The sequence below is a fragment of the Equus przewalskii genome, chromosome X, assembly GCF_037783145.1.
Source record: "Equus przewalskii isolate Varuska chromosome X, EquPr2, whole genome shotgun sequence".
Lineage (NCBI taxonomy): Eukaryota > Metazoa > Chordata > Mammalia > Perissodactyla > Equidae > Equus > Equus przewalskii.
In genome coordinates this window covers 6,812,595-6,839,736 of record NC_091863.1, presented here as the reverse complement: position 1 = coordinate 6,839,736, position 27,142 = coordinate 6,812,595, and the positions used below count along the sequence as shown (strand labels likewise).

General features: G+C 44.8%; 1 protein-coding gene across 2 annotated transcripts in view; it reads right to left on the bottom strand.

Annotated features, from left to right (window-relative positions):
* Window positions 1-27,142, bottom strand: part of WWC3 (WWC family member 3) — a 117,139-nt gene that overhangs the window by 53,898 nt on the left and 36,099 nt on the right. For both annotated transcript variants that reach the window (XM_070606126.1, XM_070606127.1), the window contains exons 2-5: window positions 18,176-18,285; window positions 13,092-13,295; window positions 6,657-6,733; window positions 5,264-5,343 (exon numbers count right to left, since the gene is read on the bottom strand). In XM_070606126.1, coding sequence (XP_070462227.1) covers window positions 5,264-5,343; window positions 6,657-6,733; window positions 13,092-13,295; window positions 18,176-18,285 — 471 coding nt within the window. The remainder of the gene's footprint in view (window positions 1-5,263; window positions 5,344-6,656; window positions 6,734-13,091; window positions 13,296-18,175; window positions 18,286-27,142) is intronic.

Below are 27,142 nucleotides of genomic sequence, written 5' to 3'. Positions count from 1 at the left end.
TATTTTCTGAAGACTTTTATAAAGGGCCTCAAGAGAAATGAAAATGACAGCTACACTGAGATCCTCTCTCCCCCCTACAAGACTGGTAGAAATGCAAAAGCCTGAGAACACATTCTGTTGGCAAAGCCAAGGGAACAGGAACATTCACCTATTGGTGCGAATGTAGGTTGCTGCAATCCCTAGAGAGGGCAATTTGGCAAAATCTAACAATACGACCAATGCATTTACCCTCTGACCCAGCAAACCCACTTTCAGGAACTTAGCCTGAAATCTTTCCTATCTACACGTGCACAGCATTAGGTGACCAGCTGATGGGAAACATCATGAATGGATGTATCAGGCCGACAATGCCAGAACCCACCAATAATCTTCACACCACAAAAAGAGACAACCGGAGACTGTGGACCCCTGATAGAAGTAACACCACCATCTACAGGATACGCTAACCCCCCCAAAAAAGAAAAGAAAAAGAAACTGAACTTGAATTAGATGAAGCCTCTCAAACTAATATTACAACAGTTTGCATAAATAGCAGGAGACAGAGGAGCATGGTAAATGACACCATGCACATTCAAGCAGCAAAATCCAGTGTCAGGAAAATTCTACGGGGCAAACAAATTAGTTTCTTCAACAAAGATAAAAAAAAAAGGAGAGGGGAGTAGAGATTAAGAGATGGACCAATCAAACTTACTGTGTGGGTTTCGTCTGAACCTGGACCCAAACAAACTGGAGAAATAGGAAAATTCATTGGAGAAGTGACGATATCAAGAGATTACTATTAAGATGGATTAACAGGTATTATAGTAATGTTTTCAAAGAGAGTCCATAATCTTAGGAGAGACAGCTATGAATTAAATATCACTCTGGGATTTGCTTCAATAAGGCAGTAGGAGCTTGGGGGATGGGGTGGGGTAACAGACAAAACAAGGTTGGCCGTTGTGTGGTTAGTTGTTGAAATAAGTGAGGGGTATAGGAGGGTTCCATTACACTATTCTCTCTAGTTTTGTGTATGTTTGACATTTTCCATCATTAAAAGTTTATATGGGGCTGGCCCTTATGGCCAAGTGGTTAAGTTTGCACGTTCCACTTCAGCAGCCTGGGGTTTCACAGGTTCGGATCCTGGGCGCAGACATGGCACCACTCATCACGCCATGCTGAGGCGGCATCCCACATGTCACAACTAGAAGGAGCCACAAATAAAAATATACAACTATGTACCAGGGGGCTTTGGGGAGAAAAAGGAAAAATAAAATCTAAAAAAAAAAAGGGGGCCGGCCCGGTGGCCGAGTGGTTAAGTTCGCATGCTCTGCTGCAGTGTTTCGCCAGTTTGAGTCCTGGGTGTGGACATGGCACCACTCATCAAGCCATGCTGAGGCGGCATCCCACATGCCACAACTAGAAGGACCCACAACTAAGAATATACAACTATGTACTGGGTGGCTTTGGGGAGAAAAAGGAAAAAATAAAATCTTTAAAAAAAAGTTTATATATATAACACATACACACACATACATATTCTATTGTTCACTCAGAGACTGTGTTCATGGCCAGCTCCCATCTACAAAAATTAACAACATACATAGACTTAAAAAAAAAAACAAAAGGTTCTTTTTCCCTCACTTGGACCCAAGCGTAATGATGGATTTCCTTGCTAGCCAAGAAAGTTCACCAAGATAAACAAGTCAAGTTTAAAATGCTATAAGCAGCCAAACTCCTGGTGAGGTGCTCTGGAAAAGAATACACTGGATATTCTGGGAAGCAAGGACAGCAGAAAATTTTCTGGAGGAAAACCTTCGGTCTCTGCCTTAAATTGAGGTTAACAATATCCAAGAAGCCCATTTATGTACAACAGCTCATGTATTATCTGTGCTTAGAGTTAGGATCTTACAGTAGGGGTGGGGTAATCACATTATCAACGCTTACAAAAAGGTTTTCAAAATTTCTCAATAAATAACACCAATCTGCATGATTCAACCCAAACCTAGGAGCCAATCTTCAATTCAATCTTCAATGGTTTTTGTCTCACACGTAGCCTGTGTAACTCAGAAGACAGCTAGTAGATTATTTCTCACTTGCAAAGAATTCTAAGCGTGGCATGAGAGCCCATGTTTTCTCTCCTTCCTGAGACGCTGTGTCACAGAACAGAGGGAATATGTGCAGTGACAATGCAGCTCCTGAGGCAGCTCCATCTGAAAAGCTGGGGTAGGTCCCCAAAGACCAAGGACAGGTCCAGAATCTTCCCCCTAGCCACTCCTCAGCTTCACTCCTCAGGGGAGGTGTCTCCACAGGTTCTGGCAGGGAGTGAGAATCGTCCCCTTGGTGGGGACCATGGTTATCATCACCGCTCCCACACGTGGGTTCTTGCTAGGGAAAGCAGAAAGAAAATACAAATAGCACTGGCCCTTCTCTTTGCAGGAGCACAACTCATACTGCGCTCCAGCTGCAGGTGTAAAGTTACAACTCTCCCATACTAGATTCTGCTTCCTGTCCAATAAACCTGGAGAAATTGAGGTCGCCTTTTCCTATTCTTAAAATTACTTTGACTGCAAGAAATGAATTTACTTCCTAGCAATGCCAAGGGGAAGGGGTTCTCAGTCACCTGAGGCCCGGCACCTTTTATTTGCTAGGGTGTTCAGTCTCAAGCTGACATTGCAATACAACCTTCGTCTTCACATAAGGAAATGGAGGTGGCCGGAGTGATGGAGTCCAGCAAAGGAACAGGCCCAGCAATTCCACTACAGAAGCCAGAGCCAGTGGGGAAAGGTACCAGGCAGACTCCCCTCTGAGACTCAGGGTCCTCTACGATCTCAGAGTGTTCCTGAACCACCTTGAACCCTGATCACCTTCACCAGAGCTTCTGCGAGTAAGAATTAAATTAACTGTGACCTGCAGCCCACACAATGCCTAGCATTAAAAGTAGGTATTATTTAGAGACATGAAGTCTTGGTTCTCTTGGTAATGAGAGAAAGCCAAATGAAAGAAGGGGATCAACCTCTAATTCATCTAGACAGTCCTAGCAGTCCAGTTTTTTAAAAACAGTTTTGCTTAAGAAAATCAAGCTTCTTTTTCAATATCAGCTACTGGTTTTGTTACTTATTTTGTCCATTTGCTACGGTGCTTCCCAATGCACTGATATACGATCTATCATTTTACCCCACAGAGCCCAGCCAGCCTCCAGATACTGAGATGCCTGCTAGCATGCTTCTGTGTGTGCTGGGACTAGGGTTAATTAAAGGAAGCCCACAGTGGATCCAAATCACAGGACAATGTGTGTGTGCGTGCACATGTGCACGCGTGCACACACAGAGACACTGCTGGGTAATGGGAGAGAAAGCAAAAAGCCGACAGTAAGGTTAAAAGACTCCAGCTCACACCTGCCAAAACCCACCATGCGGCGGGACCGGCAGGGGGCATGGCCGTGTCTCAGGGCCAGAGAAAGTCAAGCCCCTCTAGGCAGGACCCAGCTCACTTTCCTATTGTGTCTCCCTTGCTGCCTATGATATGTCCTTAATAAAGAAATGGACAAACGAATCATCTACCAAACCAATCCTGGATGATTAAGAAAGTGAATCTCAACCCAGTATTGAACAGCAGGGTTCAACATGTCCGGTAATTACCCTTTATATGAGGCTGAGATAATTACGTTTGTCACTCACTCATATTCTTATATCACCTCCCTATAAAGAGCAATGTTGCAGTCACATTTGACACACTATCATTGTGTGTGCACACAGGATGAAAGCGAGTGGCATGCTGCCCACCTTTACCGAGAATAGTAACCACATGGATCCCTGCCATTTGCTCACGGCTGACTAGGTAGCAGGCACTGGAGCTGCCCTCCGGACAATCTGGCCCAGTGATTACTGTTTCTGGACTGAATGTTCATGCTCCCCCCAAATTCATATGGTGAGCCCTAACTCCAATGCGATGGTACTTTGAGATGGGGCCTTTGGGAGGTGATTTGATTTAGATGAGGTCACGAGAGTGGGGCTCCCATGATGCGATTAGTGTCCTTATAAGAACAGAAAGAGACATCAGAGACCAGAGCTCCCCACCACCACCACCACATGAAGACACAGCAAGAAGGCAGCCTTCTGCAAGCCAGGAAGCAGGCCCTCACCAGATCCCGAATTCACCAGTGCCTTGATCTCGGACTTCTAGCCTCTAGAACTGCGAGAAGTAAATGCCTGCTGTTTAAGCCACCTAGTCTATGGTATTTTGTTATAGCAGCCCTAGCTGACTAAGACAATCCCCACTGACGGATGAGAAAAGTAGGCACAGAAGGTGTGAAGCACATGCCCAAGTTCAGCAAGTGAAGCCAGCTTCTGAATCGAGAGAGAATGGACTCTCGACCAACAGGCATACAATACCCTTTCTTAAGAAAAGTAATTCTTTCAGACCAACAATATAACCACTTATAAAATAACTTTTGTTCAGTGGATTTGCTGACTTAATATAGCTCACAAATAATAAGAAATTAATCCCTAAACTCTTAGTAGGGATAAAGTTCTAATTGTAAAGGTGCCAACAGGAGGGAGATCTATAGACCAGACTGTCCAATAGACTGATCTGTGATAACGGAAACGTTCTATTATCTGTGCTGTCCAACGCAGTGGCCACTAGCCCAGTGGTTCCCAACCAGGGGCAAACGTGCCCTCCAGGGAGCACTTGGCAATGTCTGGAGACATTTTTGGCTGTGAGAACTGGGTGGGAAGGTGCTACTGACATCTAGGGGGTCAAGGCCAGGGATGCCGCTAAACATCCTATGATGCACAGGACAGCCCCCACCACAAAGAGTCATCTGGTCCCAAACGCCAATAGTGCTGAGGTGGAGAAAATCTGCACTAGCCACATGTGACTACTGAGGATTTCAGATGTGGCTACTGAGGGTTAGGGACTATATTTTTTATTTTACTTAATTTTAGATCATTTAAATTTTAGAATAAAAAACTTGAGACTAAAACTAACAAAACTGGAATTCAAATTTAAACAGCCATGTGTGTCTTGGACAGTACGGCTATTGAGAATGTGCATAAATAGAAAATAAAGGTCTTGTTTCCCAAGTATTTCCATGTAAAGAATTGAGTATCTTCAAGGAAAAGGGAGATTCTGATGCTTAGGACTGGGCAACAGTGTGCATAAATAAAAGCAGAGAAGCGGATGCCCATGAGGCTTTAGGACACATGTCCAGGCACCAAACAGGTCAGCACAAAAGGAAATCAGCAAAGGGAAGCTCCTCCTTCTAGAACCGCAGGAAACTCACTCTTGCAGAGTCTCCACCCCCTTTTCTTTGTACTGTAGTTCTTGCTTCATCTGGGTCAGCTCTCGTTTTAATCTGGAAAGCTAAAGACAAATTACATTTTTTTTTCCAAAGAAAGAAGCTGTGAAAAATTATGTCTACAGTTGTTAGCATGTCATCTAAGTTTCTGATTAGTGTGCAATTCACTGGATCGTCTATTCTCTCCATTAACTTTCACTGAGTAGGCATATAAAACAGCCATCCTAGAAGAATTGCCTCGGTTAGATACAAAAATCCCAGGTCACTAACATGTTCCTACTCAGGTGGAACTAGCAACTATTTTCTTTTTCAAGGTGCTGATTTACACATTACAGTTATGTGCCGCGTAACGACGTTTCAGTCAACGACAGACCACATATATGATGGTGGTCCCATAAGGTTAGTACCCTGTAGCCTAGGTGTGTAGGTTATACCATCTAGGTTTGTGTAGGTCCACTCTGTGATGTTTGCACAATGACGAAATCATCTGATGCATTTCTCAGAACGTGTCCCGTCATTAAGCAACACATGACTGTACAATTAGCAAACTCTGTAACACTGTTTTCATCTTCCCTCCTACTTACCACTCATAGATCCTACATGTGAAACTACTGTTGTTAAAATAGTCTGGAGTGCTTATTTAAACAGTTTGGGACCTGCTCCAGGTCTGTGTTAAAACTCAGGGGGTGGGCCTAGGAGTTTACACTTTTAACCAACTGCCCAGGTGTTTTTCTTAGGTGTAGAATGTGAGAACCACTGCACTAAAAGGTACACTCTGGTTGAGGTAATGAGACATCAGAACAGGAGGCTTCATTTCCAAGATGTCTCCTATGCTTTGTTGCAAATGCAACAAGACTGTTCCCCTTTCCAGACAACCAAGACAAGGGGCTCAAGGGGTGAAACAAGGTGGCACAGAAAGAATTCTGGCATCACGGGGGAAGAAGCATCAGAACCTTCTGGTTAAATGCCATTGCAAGAAAGATTTCTCTAGGAATACAGCAACCAGGGGAGTTCAGCAGATGCTAAAGCTGCTGAGGGTCAAGGCCGGCATCCTGCTAATATAGGGAAGCAGCCATTGAGATCAGGCCCTGATGTGACCAGATCTTTCCAAATGGGGGGTGAGTCTAGCCCCAGGAAATACAAAGAGGGATACAGGCAATTTTTTGTTAGATGGACTGAGGTTTTCAAATGAAACTTATTCCCTCCTATTGGAAAACATGGAGAGTAAAACCAAATGTAATAATAATCCATGAAACAAAAAATCTTACTAAAATGAGAGTGTTAGACACACTGACCACCATAAAATGAACCACGATAAGTGATGTTACATAAAAATACATGGGGGGCTTCTAGTTGTAAAAACACTCATTTTACTCACCCTATCCCGACGACTTGCTATTTCTGCTTTAATTTGGTGTGGATCATACTTTGTATTTGTTGAATATCCAGAGAAGGCTAAACAGAAGGAAAACATTTTATTTTATAATAGATCCTTTAAAATAAATAAATAAATACACATAGATAGGAACTTCTGGTTCACCATATTAAACAATTAATTCTAAGTCTCAGATTTAAAAGTTGGCACTGGCTCTTAAACGATTAACATTTTAGAGACACAGCATCACTCTTATAAAGAGCCAATACCTGTGAAGAAGACATGAAGAGCTGTTCATGTGTGCTTAGCACAGTTAGCCAACTTCTGTCTGCAGAGAGCTGAAAACCTTTCCCGGTGTTTCCACAGCTGGAGCAGCTAGTAGCCATTTCTAATTTCTATCACCCTGTTCACCCCTCTGCATTGCTTTTTCTTGACGCTTCTGTCTCTTTCTCTCAGGCTTCTGAAGCCATCAGCTCTTGTGCTGCAGTGACCTGGTTTCTATCTCTTCCTAAGCTGGTAGAGTGCTCCTTTGTCTCCATCTGTGAGTCACCTCGCACTGGTATAATCTGCCTCCCGGTCATTGTCATTAACTTCACCTGCTCAGAGGACCCATCTGCAGGGTCAGCATCCTTTCTTTTACTCCTTTGCTCTGGTTACTGAAGGCCGACTTCAGGTAACTTAGGTGCCAACACCAAGAAACCAGTTCAAAATCATTACCTAACTTTATATTGGAAAGGACGGCTCAAAGCCATCAAGTGGCTTAAACAGCAAGATTATTTAATAGCCTCAACTAGAACCACATCCAATGTTAATTTGAGCAGTTCACATATCTCCTTTTTTAAAAAACAGTTTTATGGAAAATCTATTTAAGCCTCCATCAGTCAGAATTCCAAACCACTAGAATCTACCAGAAACAATATCTGGAGGAGCTGTTTGCCAACTTTATCTCAAATGTTCTTATATTTAGAATCATAATCTCTCAAAGACAGATTATGTCTATATTAAAATAGAATTCTTTCTTAGACGAAGAACGTCTATTTCCAAATCTTACACCTTCCATCTTGTCTGACTCTTTGGTTTCATTTAAGATCAATAACGAAAGCAACACCTCAAACAATGCCCTTAAGAGGCAGAAATCATTTCGATAAAATCTCCATGTTAAACTCCTGGGACTTACAAGTTTCTCACATCTGAGCTTAATGGGCTTCCACTTGAGACCCAGATAATATGCAAAAGAGCCTAGGGCTTGCTGGCTCCCTTACAGCTGAGGAAGACAATGCCAACAGTTATCACCTGGGATCTTTCCCATTGGGGTAGAAGGTAACCCCACCACCACAGTCCAGGGAAGTAAACTGCAATGTTAAACATCAGTAATAGCGATCCAAAACTGTTGCCACAAAATCTGTCTGTACAATTTCACAGGGAAAATTAGCAGAGAGACTTGAAATGAACATGGGAGGTGCAGCAGGTAGAGTTGGACAAATATACAGCAACCTGCCCCCCAGTTCTCCTTCCTAACTAACAGAACCCTGAGGTCATCGGGTGTCCACCTCTCCCCCAGGAGACTCAGCACGTACGCAGTCCTGGAGGGTGTCTTATAAACCACGTCATCACTGAACCACCGAATTCACCAATGGGAAGCCCACCCGACCTGGGAGGACTGTTATGTGACAATGGATTTCCTTACTGTCCAGGCCCGTGGGAGTGAGTCTTTTCTGCAGTTGAAACTATCCTAAATGATAGGACAGGTTTTCCTTATGCTGATACTGTTCATGTTACCTCTGCTATGGTCTCTACAGTGATACAACTCCAAGACTGGGATGAGGGAAAAGGTAACTCAAGTACCTAAGACAGCAAATACATTTTATCTTCAAATGCTCAGGAGAGCTGTGGAGGCAGAACTTTTAATAATATAATTCAACTTACACAAATTCTCAAATCCTTATGTCTGCCAATAAGTCTAATAGAACCCATTTCTGGACTCTAAGGAATAGCTCAGGACTCCAGACTCCATTTTTAACAGCATGTGCTCTACAACATTTAGAAAAATAAATATCTTCCCCTGTTAAGACATGTCTCCAATCTCAAGGTTTACAATAAATACCAGCCTTCCACCTCCGAAGCCTTCTCTCCTGAAGAGCTGAGTGGGCAGAGCTGTTAGGCAGCTTAACGAGCCTGCTCAGGCAAACACTACTGCTCTGGGGGACGTAATAATAAGGATTTACTTTAGCTGGACCACAACAATGTAAATTATTATACCTTACTATTATAGGCTGCCTCTCACATTTATTTCATCTATTCTCATAAAATCTTTGTGAGAGGATGATGGCATTTCCCTATTCGATAGATTAAAGACTGAGTTTGCAGTCACTTGATCTATACTAGGCCATCAGTCATAGAGGGAGCTGTGTCTAGAACGTGGGCTCCTGTGGGTCAGCTGACCAACACTGTTTAATCAGATTAGCTTTTCCAATGTAAGAAGGAATGGCCCTCCGGCGCCCAAATGCCCATTGCCCAATATGTGAGCTTGACTTGTGTATTTAGTGCTCAAGACGCTGCAGAGCCCAGTACTTATCTTGGATTCCAATTTGACAGGTTATTGAAAGGGGGAAACGTGTATGTCCGTGTGTCTGTCTGTCTTGGTTTCTCTCTTACACACAGGCCTCCTCTGTACCGTGAGAACCTAAGATCACCCCAGGGGGATGACAGATTTTAGAAGAGCAGTAGTCCTTCTCCAAAGACGTCCTCCAGGCAGACCGTTCCTTAGGACCAGGTGTGCACCTCCAGGCATCAGCACTGTGGGAGCTGCTCACGGGAGTCAAGGACGACTCTGGCAGAAAGGACGGCAAGCCCTGACAGTTTCCATGCTAACAGGTACTAATTACCAGAGCAGTGACAAAAGCACACACGCACATAGCCGAGGCCAACAAAGGAGGGCATGACTGTTTTTAAAGGCCTGGTAAGTAAAGCACCAAAAGATCCAGCTCACCAAGGGATGGCCTACAGAAGTAATGCAAGAAGCCACCAAATCCAAACCAAGAACTCTCTCTAGGGTGGACGCGGAAATTCTCTCTCAGTAGACGTGTGCTCTGCTCCAACCTCCAAGACTGAGTCCTGCCAACTAACACCTGTGAAAAATGCTGCGTGATCCGTTTTTCTCCTGCCTGCTCCAACATGCTTACATGAAGGAAAACAAAAGGCTGAAAGAGCAGACTGTGGCCCTTATCCTAACCTAGATAGTAGACAGAAATCCTTTAAGAGAGAACCAATGGAAGATAGTCTTCGTGGAATGGGCTTGGAGCCGCAGAAAGAATGATGACTGATAAGGTCAAGCTTCACCACCACCTACCCCAGGAATTCAGGGTGGGTCAGCACTTTCTCACCGGAGATAAGGTCGACTCTTTCCCAAGCACCCAGAGACTTCAGATGTAGACTTCTGGTAGCTCCTAGGAGCCAGGGTAATAAAAGTCACATTCCTGCTGCTAGAAGAGACGGTCACAGTCAATCCAGACTAGTGGATCTCAACTCTGGGAATTACTTGGGGAACTTAAAAAAAAAAGTCTGATCCCACTCAAGGCCAATTAAATCAAAATCTCTTGGTGTGGGGCCCAGGCAGTAGTAGTTTTTAAAAGCCCTTTATCAGATTCTTTTTATTTTTTAAACTTTTTTGCTGAGGAAGATTCACCCTGAGCTAACATCTGTGCCAATCTTGCTCTATTTTTTGGTATGTGGGCCACCAGCACAGCATGGCGGCTAACAGAGCAGTGTAGGTCTGTGCCTGGGAATCAAACCTGGGCCACCAAAGCAGAGCATGCTGAACTTAACCACTAGGCCACTGGGGCTGGCCCCCTTTATGAGATTCTTACCAGCAGCCAGGTTAAAACTACTGGTGTAGACCAGGCATTGGGAAACTTTTTCTGCAAAGGGCCAGATAATAAATAGTTTTGCCTTGGGGGCTACACAGTCTCTGTCTCACACTCCTCAACTCTGCCATTAGAACTGCTACAGACAACAGGTAAGTGATTGGAAGTGGCTGTGTTCCTATAAAATTCTATTTACAAACACGCAGAGCAGACAAGATTTAGCCCATGGGCTGTGGATGTGTTCCAATAAAACTTTATTTACAAACACCCAGAGGGGACAGAATTTAGCCCATGGGCCATACATAATTTGCTGACCTGTGGTTCAGACTATAATTTACCCCATGCAAGAATTCCTTCCAAAAGATCCTGCAGGGGCTGGCCCCGTGGCGCAGTGGTTAAGTTCGCACGTTCCACTTCTCGGCAGCCTAGGGTTCGCCGGTTTGGATCCCAGGTGTGGACATGGCACCACTTGGCAAGCCATGCTGTGGTAGGCTTCCCATATATAAAGTAGAGGAAGATGGACATGGATGTTAGCTCAGGGCCAGTCTTCCTCAGCAAAAAGAGGAGGATTGGCAGCAGATGTTAGCTCAGGGCTAATCTTCCTCAAAAAAAAAAAAAAAATCCTGCAAATGGTCATATACTTCATCTGAACACATCTGGAGGCTAGAGTTTCTCAGGTAGAATGAAAGAGTAACTCCAAAAAAAAGTTTCTGAAATAACGAATGCGTTTAGTGTTAAAAGGAAGGCAAACAGAAGAACATATTAGGATGAGAAAAGTAGGAGAAAATTCTACAAAATGGAACTGTAGAAAAAGTACCAGGTGTCTTACGGAGACAGAGTCCGTTGTAAAGCCGTTCCATCCCAGCTTTCCACAAAGCACAGAACAGGGCTGGGTCTCAGGCAGCTACCTCACAAGCTCACACAAATAAAGCTGGGGTCTTAGTTTCATGGAAATATGTGGGCTGAAATTCAGCAAAGCCTCTGAGTTTGCTTTGGTCAGGGACAAAAAAGGTCAAGGCTTAGATATTCTTAGATATCAGGGGGCCCAATATTGGCACAACACCTTTCCTCTCCAGTGAACAGAGTTTTATTGTGGTGATTTCCATCACTCGGGAAATCTGTGAGGTGTATGGGTGAGATGCAGTTCTTTCCGAAAAGAGAGGAGGAGGGAACACTTCCCAGTTCATTCTGTGAGGCCAGGAGTGTCCTGATACTGAAATCAGAGAAAGACATTACAAGAAAAGAAAACTCCTGAGATAAGAAACCAGCCTCTAAAAATTAGCACTGAGTTGACCTATTGCATTCTGATGGACAGTTAAAAAAACAAAAACCAAAAAGATCTAGTACACACCAGTAACTGAAGAACAAGAGATAAGACAACCTGGAAACAATATACCACTATACTTGAGTCCCTACACTCTCACAGGGCACGTGGTGATGGAACTACCTTAAATTCCTGTCACAGAGGGGAAATGCCACCTCTCTCTTCTCCACAGCTTGTATGGCTTAGTCACCTTCTACGGCAGCTACATTAAAAAAGACACATGGCCCCTTGGCCTTAACTCCATTGGGACTTGCAACACAGAATAAAGCTTGGACCACTTCTTTAATCTTCAAAGCTGGGTCACCAGAGCCAAATACCTGGCCACATGCAGTCTTGTCACAAGCAAGTCTTTCCATGTTTCAACTAGACTTAGGTTTTTATAAAATAAAACCTAGCAGTAGCAACTGCATACCTTCTCCCCGGGCTCACTGGCACCCCAGGACAGCCGTGGCTGTGTGCACCCACAGTGGGTTGTTAAGTGTGACAACTCTGTAGGGAAGGGACGGGCTCAAGCAGTGGCTGACGGGGTCAGTAACAAAATGCTTTTGCTTCTGAGACTGGATCTGGTTCCTTCAATCCCTGAGCATCTGCTGAGTACTAAGGAAAGGGGAGCCCACTTCTGGCAGCGTCCAAAACTAAGAGGGATTCCTCTTGAGAAGATCAGCGTGCATCCATCTAACTTGAGGCACAGAAAGAGATTCCCCTGATTCCCTGGGTCACACTGAGTTCCTCTGCCTTCAGTGTTACTGCCCAAGAGAGGGCACGAAGAGACAGGTGCTTGACACGTGTGAAGGCTCCTGAAGCTTTGCAGCTAGGATCGAGGAAACCGCCATGTGGATCTCCCACAGGTCACCCCAGACAAGCACTACTAACGGCAGAGGTGCCCAGTGAAGCCCTTTCTCACACTGACACACGTGAGACACAAGATTGTTTCATGTCACCACTTGAAATTTGCTTGTTTATTTTCTACCCACCCCTCTTGAATGTAAGCTCCATGAGGGCAGGTACCTTTTCTTTCTTAGTCTCCACCCTATCACAGTGCCTAGACACAAGGCAGGCACTTGATAAATATTTGCTAAAGGAGTGGGTACCAGATGACCATCCGACTACAGTGCAGAATACTGATTACCTATGTGATTAGAAATTTTATGAAGCTGTCTTGCCCAAGTTAAGTACAGCATTTGCAGACAACCTAGCAGAGAGATGGCTTTTAAAGTCACATGTGTTAACCGTAGAAGGCAATCAACTCACAGCTGGCATACGAGCGGCTATCGTCCTCACACATTTTGTGCAACTGCTGGTACTCCTCCTGAGCCAGCTCGAACCGCTGCTGCTTAATCTGGTAGATCTCTTTCTTGGCATTGAGAGCCTCCTGGGCTACAATTAAATATTCCTTCAGCATCCGCTCCTGCTCTCGCCTCCACTGTTCTCTGGGATCCTCAATCTGGGTAAGCTCTGAAATTAAAAGGGTAAAATGTAAATGATTTAAAAGTACAATCTTTAGGTTGACCAAGAGTCATGCAATTATGTGACTAATTGATATGAAAATTAATTAATCACCAGGATGCACACTATGGAAGCATCTACATCATGAACCTTCCTAAAGTGTGGAACATTTATTTTTATATCCACAGCTAAAATGAGGAGGAAACTCTATAAGATACGAAATAGTTCATTGGAAGGAGGAAGACAATACCAGACAAGTTTTCGCACTGTAAATAAATGTTGGCAGAGATAAACCCGAATGAGCTCGTCACTGTCAAACTAACAGGTATTTCCAAGCTTCTTCTCAGTGACTTCTTTAATTCGGGGTGCAATCAGCTCTGCTGTCGCTCTGACGGGCTTGCCCCCCTTCTCCTTTCCCCTCCACACCGGACTGTGCAGTCTTTTTGCATCCTTTGTGGACTTCCTTGCCTCCTCCCACCATAAATCCCTGCATTTTCCACTCTGCCTTTCTCACCCTACAAGCTCTGGTAAGGGCTCATGCCTACCTCTGGTTCCAACCTCTCTCCTGAGCTCCCATCTTTTCTTTCCAGCTGCCTCCCAGACACAGTTCCACCTGGACAGACCCAAAGTAACTCTGAGTCATCCGTGCACAGCACAACTCCTTCTCACACAGCACCCTTTCACTACCAAAACCGGAACCAAACCAAACCATGACACAACAACAAACGCCTTCCCTCTCCGAGTGAGCAGCATCATCCAGATCTACCCACTTAGCCAACTGAGCAATCCAACCTGGGGCTCATCCCCCGAGAACTCCTGCTCTTCCTCCTCACCCAGAATATTCTGTGGGTCATCAAGAATGGGTGATCCCTGCCCCTAGATATAATACTGACTGACAACATATCCGTCTCTCCATCTCCCTTAGTTCAATCAGACCCTCATGATCTCTCTCCAAGAACATCCAGGCTTCCTCTCTCACCCCACCAAAAGCCATCCTCGGCACACTCACCAAAGTTACCTTTCTAACTCTGCTTGCAGTTCTTTAACACATGAACTTCTTTTAAAGCACAGAGTCCCATCTCCTCCACGTGATACACGAGTCCTGAAACTAACTTGCCAGCTTCATTTCGAGTTTCTGTCCTTTTCCCCATAAACATCCTCTAAACAGACTGAATTTTTCCAAAGTCCTCATCTGTGGAAACACTCATCTGTGCCTTTGCTTATGCTGCTTCTTTCCTCTTCTGCCCTCCAGGAAACCTTACCATCTTCCAACTCCCTTTGCAAAGGCACCTCTTTTTTGAAGCCTTCTCTGCCCCTTCAAGCACCCACGTCTCCATTCAACGGCTAGGACTGCTGTTCTGACCACTTACAACTTGGCACATAAAATTGTTTTTGAATTTGTTTCCCACCTAAACTATGAGCCCCTAGAAGGCAGGTACACAGCCTCAGTCATCTTTATATTCTCAGGACCTTTCATTAGTCTGGAATTCAGAAGGCAATCAATAATTGTTGACTGCAGGGTCACTGAACAAGGAACGGAAGGGGCAGTCTGCTCCACAGACAGAGGACTACGGTCCCCAAATCAGGTCCTTAGATTGAGGAGGCAGAGCAAGCAAAGGGGAAAGACATCCAGACTTGGGAAAGGCGACCCTCCTTCATTACAACAAATCTCCTAGTGGAGATCTCAACGGAAGTGCCACCCTAAATGAAGTAAAAATTGGAAAGCAGAGCCCCTGTTCCAAACTTAGAGACCCCAGGCCATGGCGGCTCCTATATTATAACGATGACATACTGGTAAATATATGCAGGCTGCTGGCAGCCAAAACAAAACAAGCGAGAGTTCATAGGAAGGAAATGCTCATAAAATTCCCCTACACAAATCCTAAAAAAATATGCAAAATTATTCTTTTAAAGTGTGCTTGAGCAGCACTGTTACAACAGCCAAAAGGTGGAAACAACCTGAATTCCATCAACTGATGCATGGAGAAATAAAATGTGGTCTACCCATACAATGGAATGGTATCCAGCCATAAAAGAAATAAAGTATTGATACACGTGACAACACGGATGGACCTCGAAGACCTCATGCTGAGTGAAAAAAGTCAGACACAGAAGGTCACATATTGAATGATTCCATTCAGATGAAACGTGCAGAAGAGGCAAGTCCAGAGAGACAGAAAGGAGATTCATGGTTGCCCAGAGGCTGAGGGACTGGAGGGGAATGAGGAGTGACTGCTATTGGGTTCGGGGTTTTACCTTGGGGTGGTGAAACATTCTGGAACTAGACAGAGGTGGTAGTTGTACAACACTGTGAATGCACCAAATGCCACTGAACCGTACACTTTAAAATGGTTAGTTTTATGTTCTGTGCATTTCACCTCAAAATGGTTAAAAAGATAAATTTTAGTCATGCTCACTTTCCCAGACACACATGAAAGAGTGCTTGCTAGGATGTTTCAATTACCTTCTCCTTTTCAAAGCCCCTCCTGCCGACATCCCCTGCCCCCTGCACACTGCCACCCCAGGGCCCCTCCTAGAAAGCCTCGCAGGGCCTGAAAAGCTCCCACAGGGAAAGGAAACCAAACACACCAACCACGCTCAGTCCCGCCCGAGCCCGGGTGCGCGTCTGGGGCCCGCGGCCATGCACGTGCTGTGGGCACCCCGGGCAGCGCACTGGAGGCTCTCAGGGACTTCGAAGGCACTCGAACCAGGGGCCTTCTGGTCCCTCACGCCACTGTTGACCTGCATGGGTCCAAGTGACCATTTGACGACTCAGATTATGTGCCTTTAAAGCTATGCAACCAAGAATTGGGTTCTCGGGAACAAGTTTTCTGGAATGGGGTCTGTGGCCCATGTACAAATTATTACCATAACCTTTCTTCTTCCCGCAAAAAAAAAAAAAAAAAAAGAGTTGGGTTCTCTGAAGGTCTCAGAGGAAGGGGGTGGCATGACCCTGGAGCTGATGTCTTCACCCACATCCCCACGGTGCTGGGTTATTCCAGTTATACTCAAGTGGCCAGAAGAAAGTCCTTGGTGATTACTCAGTTTTAGGGTTCATGGCCACATCTCAGTTCATCACGGAGTGTCATGACGAATCCTTGAGGGTGGAGACTGGGTCTCACTTTCCCATGTCCCCAGAGCCTAAAGAGTGGTCAGCACAGAGAGGCACTCTATAACACTTGCCATGCCTCGGCAGGCAGGCGAGTAAGGAACCCCCACAGCAAAGGGGGCACGGAGGGACGAGCAAGGTGGGTTTACAAGAGAGATGAGCCAGAATAGGTCCTGGGCCTCGGCGGCAGGCAGGCAAACTTTCCAGAAAGGTTGTGTAGCGCAGAGGCCGATGCAGGTCAGAAATACCACCTGGGCCCAGGTAGGCGAGAGCGTGGTGAGGAAGCCGCGGTGCACGTGTGCCCAGGCCCACAGCACGCACCTGGTGGGTGGCCCGCCAGCCGCTGCGAAGGCGAGCCCAGATGGCCAGACACCCCAAACCCACAAAGACAAGAGGCATCATGTCAGCCAGGCCACGGGGAGGGCTGCCCTCAGCTAGAGCCTCGCTAAGCACCACGCACTATCCAGTGGGTGGTGGCTCCACCCAGAAGCCCTCTTGACACTTGGCTCACTGCCAGGGAGGGCAACGGGGCCAGAGCAGTACTTACCCCCACCGCCCAATCTTTGGGTGAGTGTGAGGCTGAGTGCCACGTCTCAGAAACCCCACTGTCCTGGGACTGACACAGGAAGCCTTGCCATTCAGGTTTCTGAACCTTGAACTCGGAGGCCAGCCAGCAAGTGACAATGCAGGAATCAGCCCTAAAGACACCAACCTGGGTGGATCGCACTAAGGGGCCATAAGGAGTAAGGAAAGAGCTGTGAAGTCACTCACGTGCTGGGCATCGTGCATCTTCAGGCCCTCCCAGCCTCCCCACACCTAATAAATGGGAAGATGGAAAGCATGCTAAGGGGAAGCCACGCTCATGCCCCCAATAGTAAAAAATGACAATGACAGAAACACTGAGGGCAGCTGGGGTACAAATGAGAGCGAGAGAGTAAGTGTGAATCTGAGAAAGAAATAGATCCCCAGCTGGTACCTGATCGAGGAAGACTGATGAAGAGGCAGAAAGCCAAGAGTGAGGGGTGGAGAACAGATCTAGAACACAACGGAGCCTGTTGAGCCTGGGTGTGTCAACCTTGGCACCATCGACATTTGGGGTGGGCTCATTCTTTGCTATGGGGCGGTCCAGTGCACTGCAGGAAGTCTAGCAGCATCCCTTGTCTCCACCCACTAGATGCCAGTAGCACCCCCCAGGTGTGATAATCGAAAATGCCTCCAGACATTACCAACTGTTCCTGGGAGGCAAAACCAGCCCCGGCGAGAACCACTGCTCAAAACCATTCTATAAAGAAGGCTGGCATGGCCGAGGACCCATTATTTTAGCTGTAGTCTTTACACCATTTTTTTCCCTTCACAAAGAAGGTTTGGTGTATTCAAGTTAAAATTAAACATATAAGACCAAAACGAAGTTAAGGTAACCACTTGGGCATTTATTGTTTCAAGAAGCTGTAAGTTCCACTTTGCAATAAACCACCTTCTCATTACGAAAGATATTTCTATTTCCAGACTGCCTGGGAAATGTATTTCTTCTATTAGATATGAAAACCCTCCGTTAAACATATTCCATGCAGTCCTGAGCAACAGCCAAGCAAGGCAGCTACGTAACTGCTTCACTGTTTAAAGAACTCAGCTAATGAAAACTGAAGATTACATTGATAAAATCCCAGTTAATGCTGTGTTCAACAGGAACAATTGGTTCGCTCTATAAAGAGTTTTGAGCATCTTTGAGATCAACATGAAAACTCATTCACATATAACTCAAATGTGGCACTCTACTTACTATTTATGTGGTCCATGTAATAAATTCCAATTTGTTTATCATATACAGTTTCCCATCCTAAAGGGAGTTCGTCCCCAACACAATCGGCAAAGGTCAATGGCTTTGTTATCCTGAAAAATAAAATTATGAAAGCAAATTTGAAAGGTCAATTTCATACAAGTTTGCTGAATTGACTCTAGAGTTAGGTATTAATACAAAATTATATATTATCTTATCTAACTGACTGCTTTGGCTCCAACCATTCGGTTGGAAAATTAATTCACTGGCTTTGCCTAAATAACACTCAGTAACAATTATCAGTACACTCACAGTTAAAAGCATTACTATCTCGAACTGCAACTTGAAACACCAGCGACAAGCGATATTGACAATTACAAAACAGGTAAAACCAGCATCTTCTTCTAAGCAGTATGTTTAATGAGGTGATGACAATGGAATGTGGCTCTTCCACAACAAAAGGAGAGCACTATGTTTCGTTCTCATTCCCTGACAAATGTTCCCCCCTCACAACTTTCAGTTTCCATACATTACAGCTTAAATCTACCTAAAATGTATTTCTAAGTTTCATCTAGCAGTGGTCATACATTAAGGAGTGAAACAGGAACCACTGGCCAAACGCAAAAAGCCAAACAAGCATAGTAACACCACAAGGAGAGGCCTACTACATACTGCCTACATTCCTTATACAGTAGGAATCAGAAACTGCAAAGGGTCCTTTTGGTTTTCAGGAGAAAAACGACAAACGCACATTGTCTACAGACCTCTCTCCTTGAAGCACATCTGATTAAGGAAACCTTGGCTTGACACAGATAGATAAAGGGAATGGTTTCCAGATGGGCTTCTTTAAGTAGAACTCCCCCCTTCCCCGACGATCACGCTGATTGACAAGACAGCTGTTGTATAAAACAGGCCACACCTATAATTGTCTGAGTCTGGGCAGCCATCTATTCGGTTGTCTCTATAAATGCACACTGACTGGTATGCATGGGAATCCAATAACCTAAATTTCACTAACTCAATCCTCCCACATCTTCTGTTCAAGTCCCTGGCCCCAGGAAAGTGAGACACCACAGCCAGAGCTAAACCCTACAAGACCAGTATGAATTTGAACATGTTCTTTTCCCAAACTGGTTCGACAACAAGGCTCTGTCTCTCCCAGTAGCATTTAGAAATTAACAAATGCTATCAGAACGGCACTGATTGAGTTCATCTTCATCTTAAACATATGGTTTTAAGGAGTTAGAGTCAGTTTTAAAACAGAAATATACAGAAGGGAAAATATGCCATGGACACCCTCCCAGATACGATGTACTCAAAAACCCACAACACGACAAGATGAGCCTATCGCAGGCCATCTGTCCCATCCCGAAACACCAACGTCCACAGCACAATTCCTTTACAGGTTGGGAATGTGTGATGGTGGCATGGTTCCAAGTCGAGCAGGTAATGGCAGGGTGTTGTGCATGATTCAAGACCTGAAATGGGAACAAACCACCAGGAAAACAAAGCTACTTTAAGATAAATCGAGTCCGGAGCACATCTCTGCTATCCTAGATTCCTAGAGAAAAATGCCCAAGCACAGGCTCATTCTAAGCACGTTTACATATATGATCCCACTGAATCAACAAATATAGGTGGGAAACCTGACCTTACAGCACTGCTGAGCCCAATTCACTTACTGTACAATTCAGAACTGTTATAAAACTATTGTAAGTTCGTACTTTTCAGTTTTCTATCCAATAAACAATGTAGGTAATCATAATAACACTTCCACACTCCTGGTTCCAAAACTAAACAAACTGATACGTCTATCCTTTTGGTGAATTTTCTTTCGGAATCCATGTCTCTGACTCCACTTCCTTTCTAAACAGAGCATGGAGTTTGCATGACCATCCAAGGAATGAGAACCTAGAAGCAAGCCAATGAGGAGTCACGCCTCTCGGAGTCCAGCTCATTAGCAAGAGCAAGGTCTTTGCACCCACAGAGAAGTTACCGAATCCTTGCTGTTAGTCTCCTCAGTCCACAGGGCCACACTTTTAGCCCATTTACTCACTTGACAGTAGTGCGAACAGGCTCAACGATGATATTTTCCAATTCTCAAAAGACAGAAGTGGTAAACTAGAAGGCAAGGACAGGGATCCCTTGTGCAGGGAGAATGCAGCAAAGGCAGCAGCTGACAGCAGGGAGAAGCACACAAACTCACTCAGTAGATTCATCCATTACACTGTGAAACACACTCATGTGCAGCGGGACACCCATGGCAGCCAGCTTCTAAGATGGCTCCCAATGCCTCCTCTTCCTGGTGTTTCCATCCTCGTGGAGTCCCCTCCCACACTAAACAGGGCTGAGCTGTGCAACCAACAGGATAGTGTGGAAATGAGGGTGTACGGCCTCTGAGGTAAAGTCATAAAAGACACTGTGCTTCCACCTTGTTCTCTTGGATTGCTGGCTCTAGGGGAAACCAGCAGCCATGTTGCGAGGTCACTCAAGAAGCCCAATGGAGAGACCCACATAGAGAAGAACTGAGGACTCCTGCCAACAGCCAGCACCAACCTGCCAGCCATGAGTGAACCACCTTGGAAATGGGTCCACCAGCCCCAGTCAAGCCCTCAGATGACTGCAGCCCCAGCCAACATCTTGACCACACCACCTCATGAGACCCCAAACAAGGGTCACCCAGATAAACGTCTCCTAAACTCCTGCACCACAGAAATAATGTAACATAATGCTCACTGACATTTGAAGCCACCAAATTTCAGGGTAATCCGTGACACAGCAACAGATAACTAATAAAATACATAAGCCCTGACATCCTTTCCCAGTCTATCAGATGCCATAGGAGACATTTGTGGTGATGATCCAGGTTGTCCTCTATTAGGAGACAGTGAAATGCACAGAAAGTTTTTTCGTCCTATTCAAGAACATTAAAATAAACATCTACACTGCTATTTTGATTCATCCATCTATCTATCAGGACGACAGACCCTCCTGACTTCCAGACAGTTGCAACTTCATTATATACAGACAAATTTTGGCATGATTTTCAACAATAGCACTGAGAATGTCTAAATTTATTGTCCTAATTATCATTCCAAAATATTTATGGGACAGACTTCGTGGTTTTCTGTTGCACAGCACACGCCAACACTAATATTCAAAACTGTACTAATATCAAAATGGTGTTTTTCTCCCAAGAAAGGTGTTAGTGGGTAACATTACTTCAGTAATGAGTAAATCACTTCAAATGAGTTATTCAGTTTCAGAATCTATTTGGTCACATTGCGACAATGAGGAGAGCTGAATAAATCTTGGCTCCCGTTTCACTGTCAGAAGGGTAATGTCTGGGCGTCTGGAGCCTAGAATAGTGGAGTGCTTCTGGTGCTGGCTTTTCAGCAAGGAGTGCTTTCTGGCTGTTGTTAGCTGAAAAGCATGATTCCTGCATGTCAGGGTGAGGCTGGGAGCCACTCAGGAAAGATGTCAGACTCAGCCAGGGACAACCAGCCCCGTCAGCAACGTGGTGGGTTCATCCAGGACAATCTCGTGACCCTTCATCCTGCCAATGGTCACCCCCCCCCCCCCCGCCAAACTGGCTGGAGACACTGCTGTCCAATGGCTCTTCCTCAAGCACAGTGGCTCTCTGCAAAAGTACACAGCACTGAGTTTGCCAGGGCCGACCCCTGGATTGGTGTTACAAGTTCTCCCCAAGGCAAGCCCAAGGTGCCATCTTCACCCACAAGTATGCCAGGTTCTTGAGTTCTCATCTCCCCAAAACTTGATGCTAGATTTTTCCCACCAATTCCTTTCCTCAGTCACCAGACACAGACTAGGGGACATTTTTGTTTCCATTACAGAAAGTTGAGGGAATGCACCTAAATAGGAGAGAAATGTCCATTTGTACCACCACTCAAATACAACCATTCTTCCTGTTTTGGTGTGTTTTCCTCCATCTCTTTTTTTTATGTGTTCTTTTTGGGTTTTTTTCTGACATAAACACGATCATACAGTATATATAATTTTCTATCCTGCCTTTTTCACTCAGCTTTGTAACATGTTTACTTATTAATTTATACCTTGAGTCGCTCCCAAAATTACTGGAGATGGCCTACACTATAGCAGAATTATTCCGTCCTTCTGCACCCCCTTGTTATAAACTATTTGTAAACATCACCTGGAACAGCTGAACAGCTTTAGCTCCTTGAGAACAATTACTCTGTCTCCACTGCCTTTGACGTGCAGCACCTGGTCTAGGAATAAATAACTTGCGTTTTCGCAGTTTGCTAAGGGGATTAATATAATTTACCTGAGCACTCTCCTACTATTGATAGGTATATCATTTCCTAATTTCCACTAATAAAAATATTCATGAGAGCTGCTTTGGAAAACTGTTCAGCAATTTCTCAAACAGTTAAACACAGAGTTTCCACACAACCCAGCAATTCTATGCCTAGGTGTATACTCAAGAGAAATGAAGACATATGTCCACACAAAACAATGTCCATAACCAGCATTATTCACAACAGCCAAAAGGCAGAAACAACTAAGGGCCGTCAACTGATGAATGGATAAATAAAACATGGTCTATCCACACAATGGAATATTATTCAGCCATAAAAAGAGAATGAAGTACTGACACATGCCACAACATGGATGTCACTGTGCTGGGTGAAAAAGGCTAGACACAGAAGACCACATGTTGCGTGGATTCATCTGTAAGAAACATCCAGAATAGGCAAACCCATAAAGACAGAAAGTAGATCAGTGGCTGTCAGGGGCTGGGGGAAAGGAGAATAGGGAGTGACTGCTAATGGGTATGGGTTTCCTTTGGGGGTGATAAGTGTTCTGGAACCAGGTAGTGAGGATAGTTGCACAACTTTGTGACTACATTAAAAACTAATAACCTGTACACTTTAAACAGTGAATTTTATATGTGAATTATATCTCAATTAAAAAAAAACTATGAAGAAAGGAACATCTCTGCGTATAAAGCTCATGATCTGTATTTAAAATTATTTTCTTCGCAAGATTCCCAGAAGTAAATTTACAAAGTTGAAGGATATGACTTTGTATATATCTATATGCTTGTCCATATCTTAAATTCAGCGTAAAAAATTCAGCACACTCCGCTTCAGTGGCCCAGATTCGGTTCCCGGGTACAGAACCACACCACTCGTCTGTCAGTGGCCATACTGTGGCAGCAGCTCACATAAAAAATAAAAAAAAGAGGAAGATTGGTAACAGATGTTAATTCAGGGCGAATCTTCTCTAGGAAAAAAAAAATTCAGACAGTAAAGTATAAAAAATAGGAAATAAAATCACCTATGATCCAGAAGCCCTGGATTCATGTTTTAGCGTATTTTCCTCCCTTCTTTTTCCTACATTTTCCCACAGCTGATATCATACTAGATGTAATTTCACACACTGATTTTTTTCATTTGCTTATTTGCTCATGCCCTTTAAACCCTGTCAGCATCACTTTAGATCATGTTGAACTCTTCCATCATGTGCAGTAAACCATAACTTATTTACCAGGCACCTTAAGTCATCTATTTAGGTAGTCCCAATTTTCTGCTGTTTATTGTAAATAATGGATGTGAGCTTACAGTAACAGCTTGATATATACTGCAAAGTGCTTTACCAGCAGCACACACTCCTACCAGTGAGCTAAGAGAGAGTCTTCTTCATCACCGTCTGGGGATACCTTTAACGCATTTGTGCAAGGGCTGCGAATAAATCTGTGCGGCACAAGCATGCTTGACTTTCAGGGAACAGGTCGGTAGGGGAGTATAGCACAAGCTTAATAGCATTTTCAGAATGCAGGAGAGTTGGGGAAACATGGTAAGCAACGAACTGAGAAGCAGGGTCCTAGCTGTTCCCACGCTTCAAGCATGCCCTAATATTGGACCTTAAGGACCAGCTCTCACTAGTCTCCTCACTCTGCCTCCCTGCCATCCGAGCAACATCAACAGGACGGTCCCCTGCCTTCCCTGCCCTCAACCACCACTCAAAGATACTCCCATTGCAGAGTCTCCCCTTAACAAATGGCTTTTCTTGGCCTCAGCAGAGGAAACAAATATGTTTTGCTGGCTATTCTTACCAGAGTTGGTCCACAAGAAGAGAGAGAATGATGGATGGCACAGACTGCTTTCTTTTTGTTCCCTTTTGCCTGTTGCATCCTGTAGGGCTCTTTAAGAAGTGGCACTCAGGGCCGGCCCCATGGCCGAGTGGCTAAGTTTGCGCGCTCCACTTCCGCAGCCCAGGGTGTCGCTGGTTCGGATCCTGGGCGCGGACATGGCATCACTCATCAAGCCATGCTGAGGAAGCATCCCACATAGCACAACCAGAGGCACTCACAACTAGAATATATACAACTATGTACTGAGGGGCTTTGGGGAGAAGACAAAGGGGAAAAAAAAAGATTGGCAACAGTTGTTAGCTCAAGTGCCAATCTTAAAAATAAAAAAAAAACAAAAATAAAACATGGCACTGGGCCATTTCAGTCAGTGCCAGTTCTAAGAGCTCCATTTACTACCATGGAACCTTGGATGAGTCATTTCATCTCTCTCTGGGCCTTGATCTCCTCATCTTTAAAATGGGAATGGTCAGACAAACGCCACAGGGTCATGTTAGCTGGATGTGGCCTCTTTAATTACAGCACGGAGCCCAGCTCCTTCCGCTCCCTTCCTGCCTCCCTCTCATTTCTCCAACAGACTCTGCTTCAGACTGGATTCATTTCCTTCTGCTGCTGTAACAAGCTACCAAAAACTCGGTGGCTTTAAACAATACAAATTTATCGTGTTAGTTCCAGAGATCAGAAGACTGATTGGTTTTACTGAACTAAAACCAAAGAGTCCATAAGGCTGCATTCCTTCTGAGGCTCTAGGGGAGAATCCGTTCTCTTGCCTTTTCCATCTTCTAAAGACTGCCTGCGTTGCGTGGCAGCTCCCTCCAGCTTCAAAGCCAGCCACGGCCCGAGTCTTTCTCGGGATTCCATCTCTCTGGTTCTCCCTCTTCCGCCCCGCTCTTCCACTTATACAGACCCTTGTGATTACACTGAGCCTACCTGGATAATCCGGGATCATCTTCCATTGCAAGATCCTTAGTCACATGTGCAAAGTCCCTTCTGCCATATAAGGTGATGTACATACAGGTTCCAGGGATCAGGACATGGCCATCTTGGGAGGCCATTATTCTGCGGACCACAGCCAGCCCTGGGGAGACTGCAGGTCCAGAAGGGGTGGCAGAGCAGTCAGTGGCAGCCTAGTGCCTCGAAGACCAGGCCTCCTTCCCAGCCAGGTTCAGGCGGCTGGAATATCCGACAGCAACCATACCAAATTGCAGAAAAGCGGAGGTGGGCAGCAGAAGGTGGGAGCAGAGAGGAAAGTATAAACACTGATCCTGAACACATTTTCTTTATCAAAAAGAGGCCAGAGCAATCCTATGGCACTTATACTACACCTTCCAGTCACTTGGCACCAGACAAACTTTATGTTTCCAATTCATGCTTATTTTTAATATGCTATTCGGAGAGGGTGCTATTCATCTCAATTTCAGTCCCCAAACCAATCCTCAAGAAGTTATAATAACTTCCTTCACCTTTTCTAACATACCTGGCTCATACAGGCTCACACCTGACTTTCAAAGCCACTGGAACACGGACACCAGTCTGTCCGTGATCACTATGTGCTGAATTAGACCCTGCTTGCTGTGCTAGCTCCTTCTCCCACTTCAGTGGCATAACACCGACACCTGAGAGCTGGGCTTCTCCCTTAGCAGTGAGCGGGTCTCTGAACTTCCTGAAATTGCACAAAAACATTGATGAGCACAGTCCAGGGCTTTCAGCAGACTCCCAGAGACGGTGGTCGCCCCAAAAAATGAAGTTAAGAAGCTCTTAGGATTCCTAATTTCTCTGTCAAGTTTAAAATAGCAGTGAATGTACCACAAACCTGCCACATTAGTCCTGAAAAGCCACTCGAACAATCACAGGACTTACATTTTAACTCCAGATATTTATTTAGAATATGTACATACTTGATTTGGCAATCATCATCGAGTCCCAATTCTAGAATTTAGGGTAAAGAGTAATCACACCTAGAACTCAGTCTAAACATTGCAACTGACATTTCAGTGTATTAACGCAGCATGAGTGACCCAATTTTATTGATAAGAGTCTCAGAGTCGTTCTTGAATTACATTCGTGATTTCCGTGTAAAAAGATTAAGTCTTCCTGAGAATTAAAAAAAAAAAAAAAAAAAAAACTATCCATTGTCAGTCTTTTCATTGACTCCAACACAAAACTACCAGTTACGGTTCATGGACAAATTCTCAGAAGAATCTGAACAGTAAATGGCTCCTCAGACACATCTCAAGGAAAGGGGAAGCGCTGAGGTTTTGCAAATGGCAGTGAATCCACAAGACAAATGACCACAGAGAAGCGGATGCGGGTGAACCCCTTCCCTCAAGTACCACAAAACTGCACTTGCGGGAGACCTCCAGTCTCCACATCTTCGAGTCAAAAAATAAAAGTCCCGCCACCAGACTCGCGGCTTCAGTATCAAGTTTTATCACTATCCTTTGTGCCTCAACCAGGTAGATGTTACTGAGATTTTTCTAAGTGTCATTCCTAGGAATATATCATTTAGGGAGGATGCATTTGGCTTCCTGAACCTCCACATGCAAAGCCAGGTACCAGCATGTTCCACAGAGCACAGCTTTTCACAGTGGAGAAATGAGCCAGCTAGCCTGAAGGGAGATGGTAGAACCTGTTCACAGTCAAATTACCCAAGTTCGAAAGGTCAGCGTTACTGATACCCCAACAGGGATATCAATCAGGTCACAAAACTCCACTGAGAATCATGCCAAACACATCTTTCAATATTCACAATAAAACAGTCCTGATCAATCAGTTGAGCCAAGATTTAAAGGCTGTCTCCTTTAAGTCAGCATCCGTCACCCAAAGCAATGGAGTAG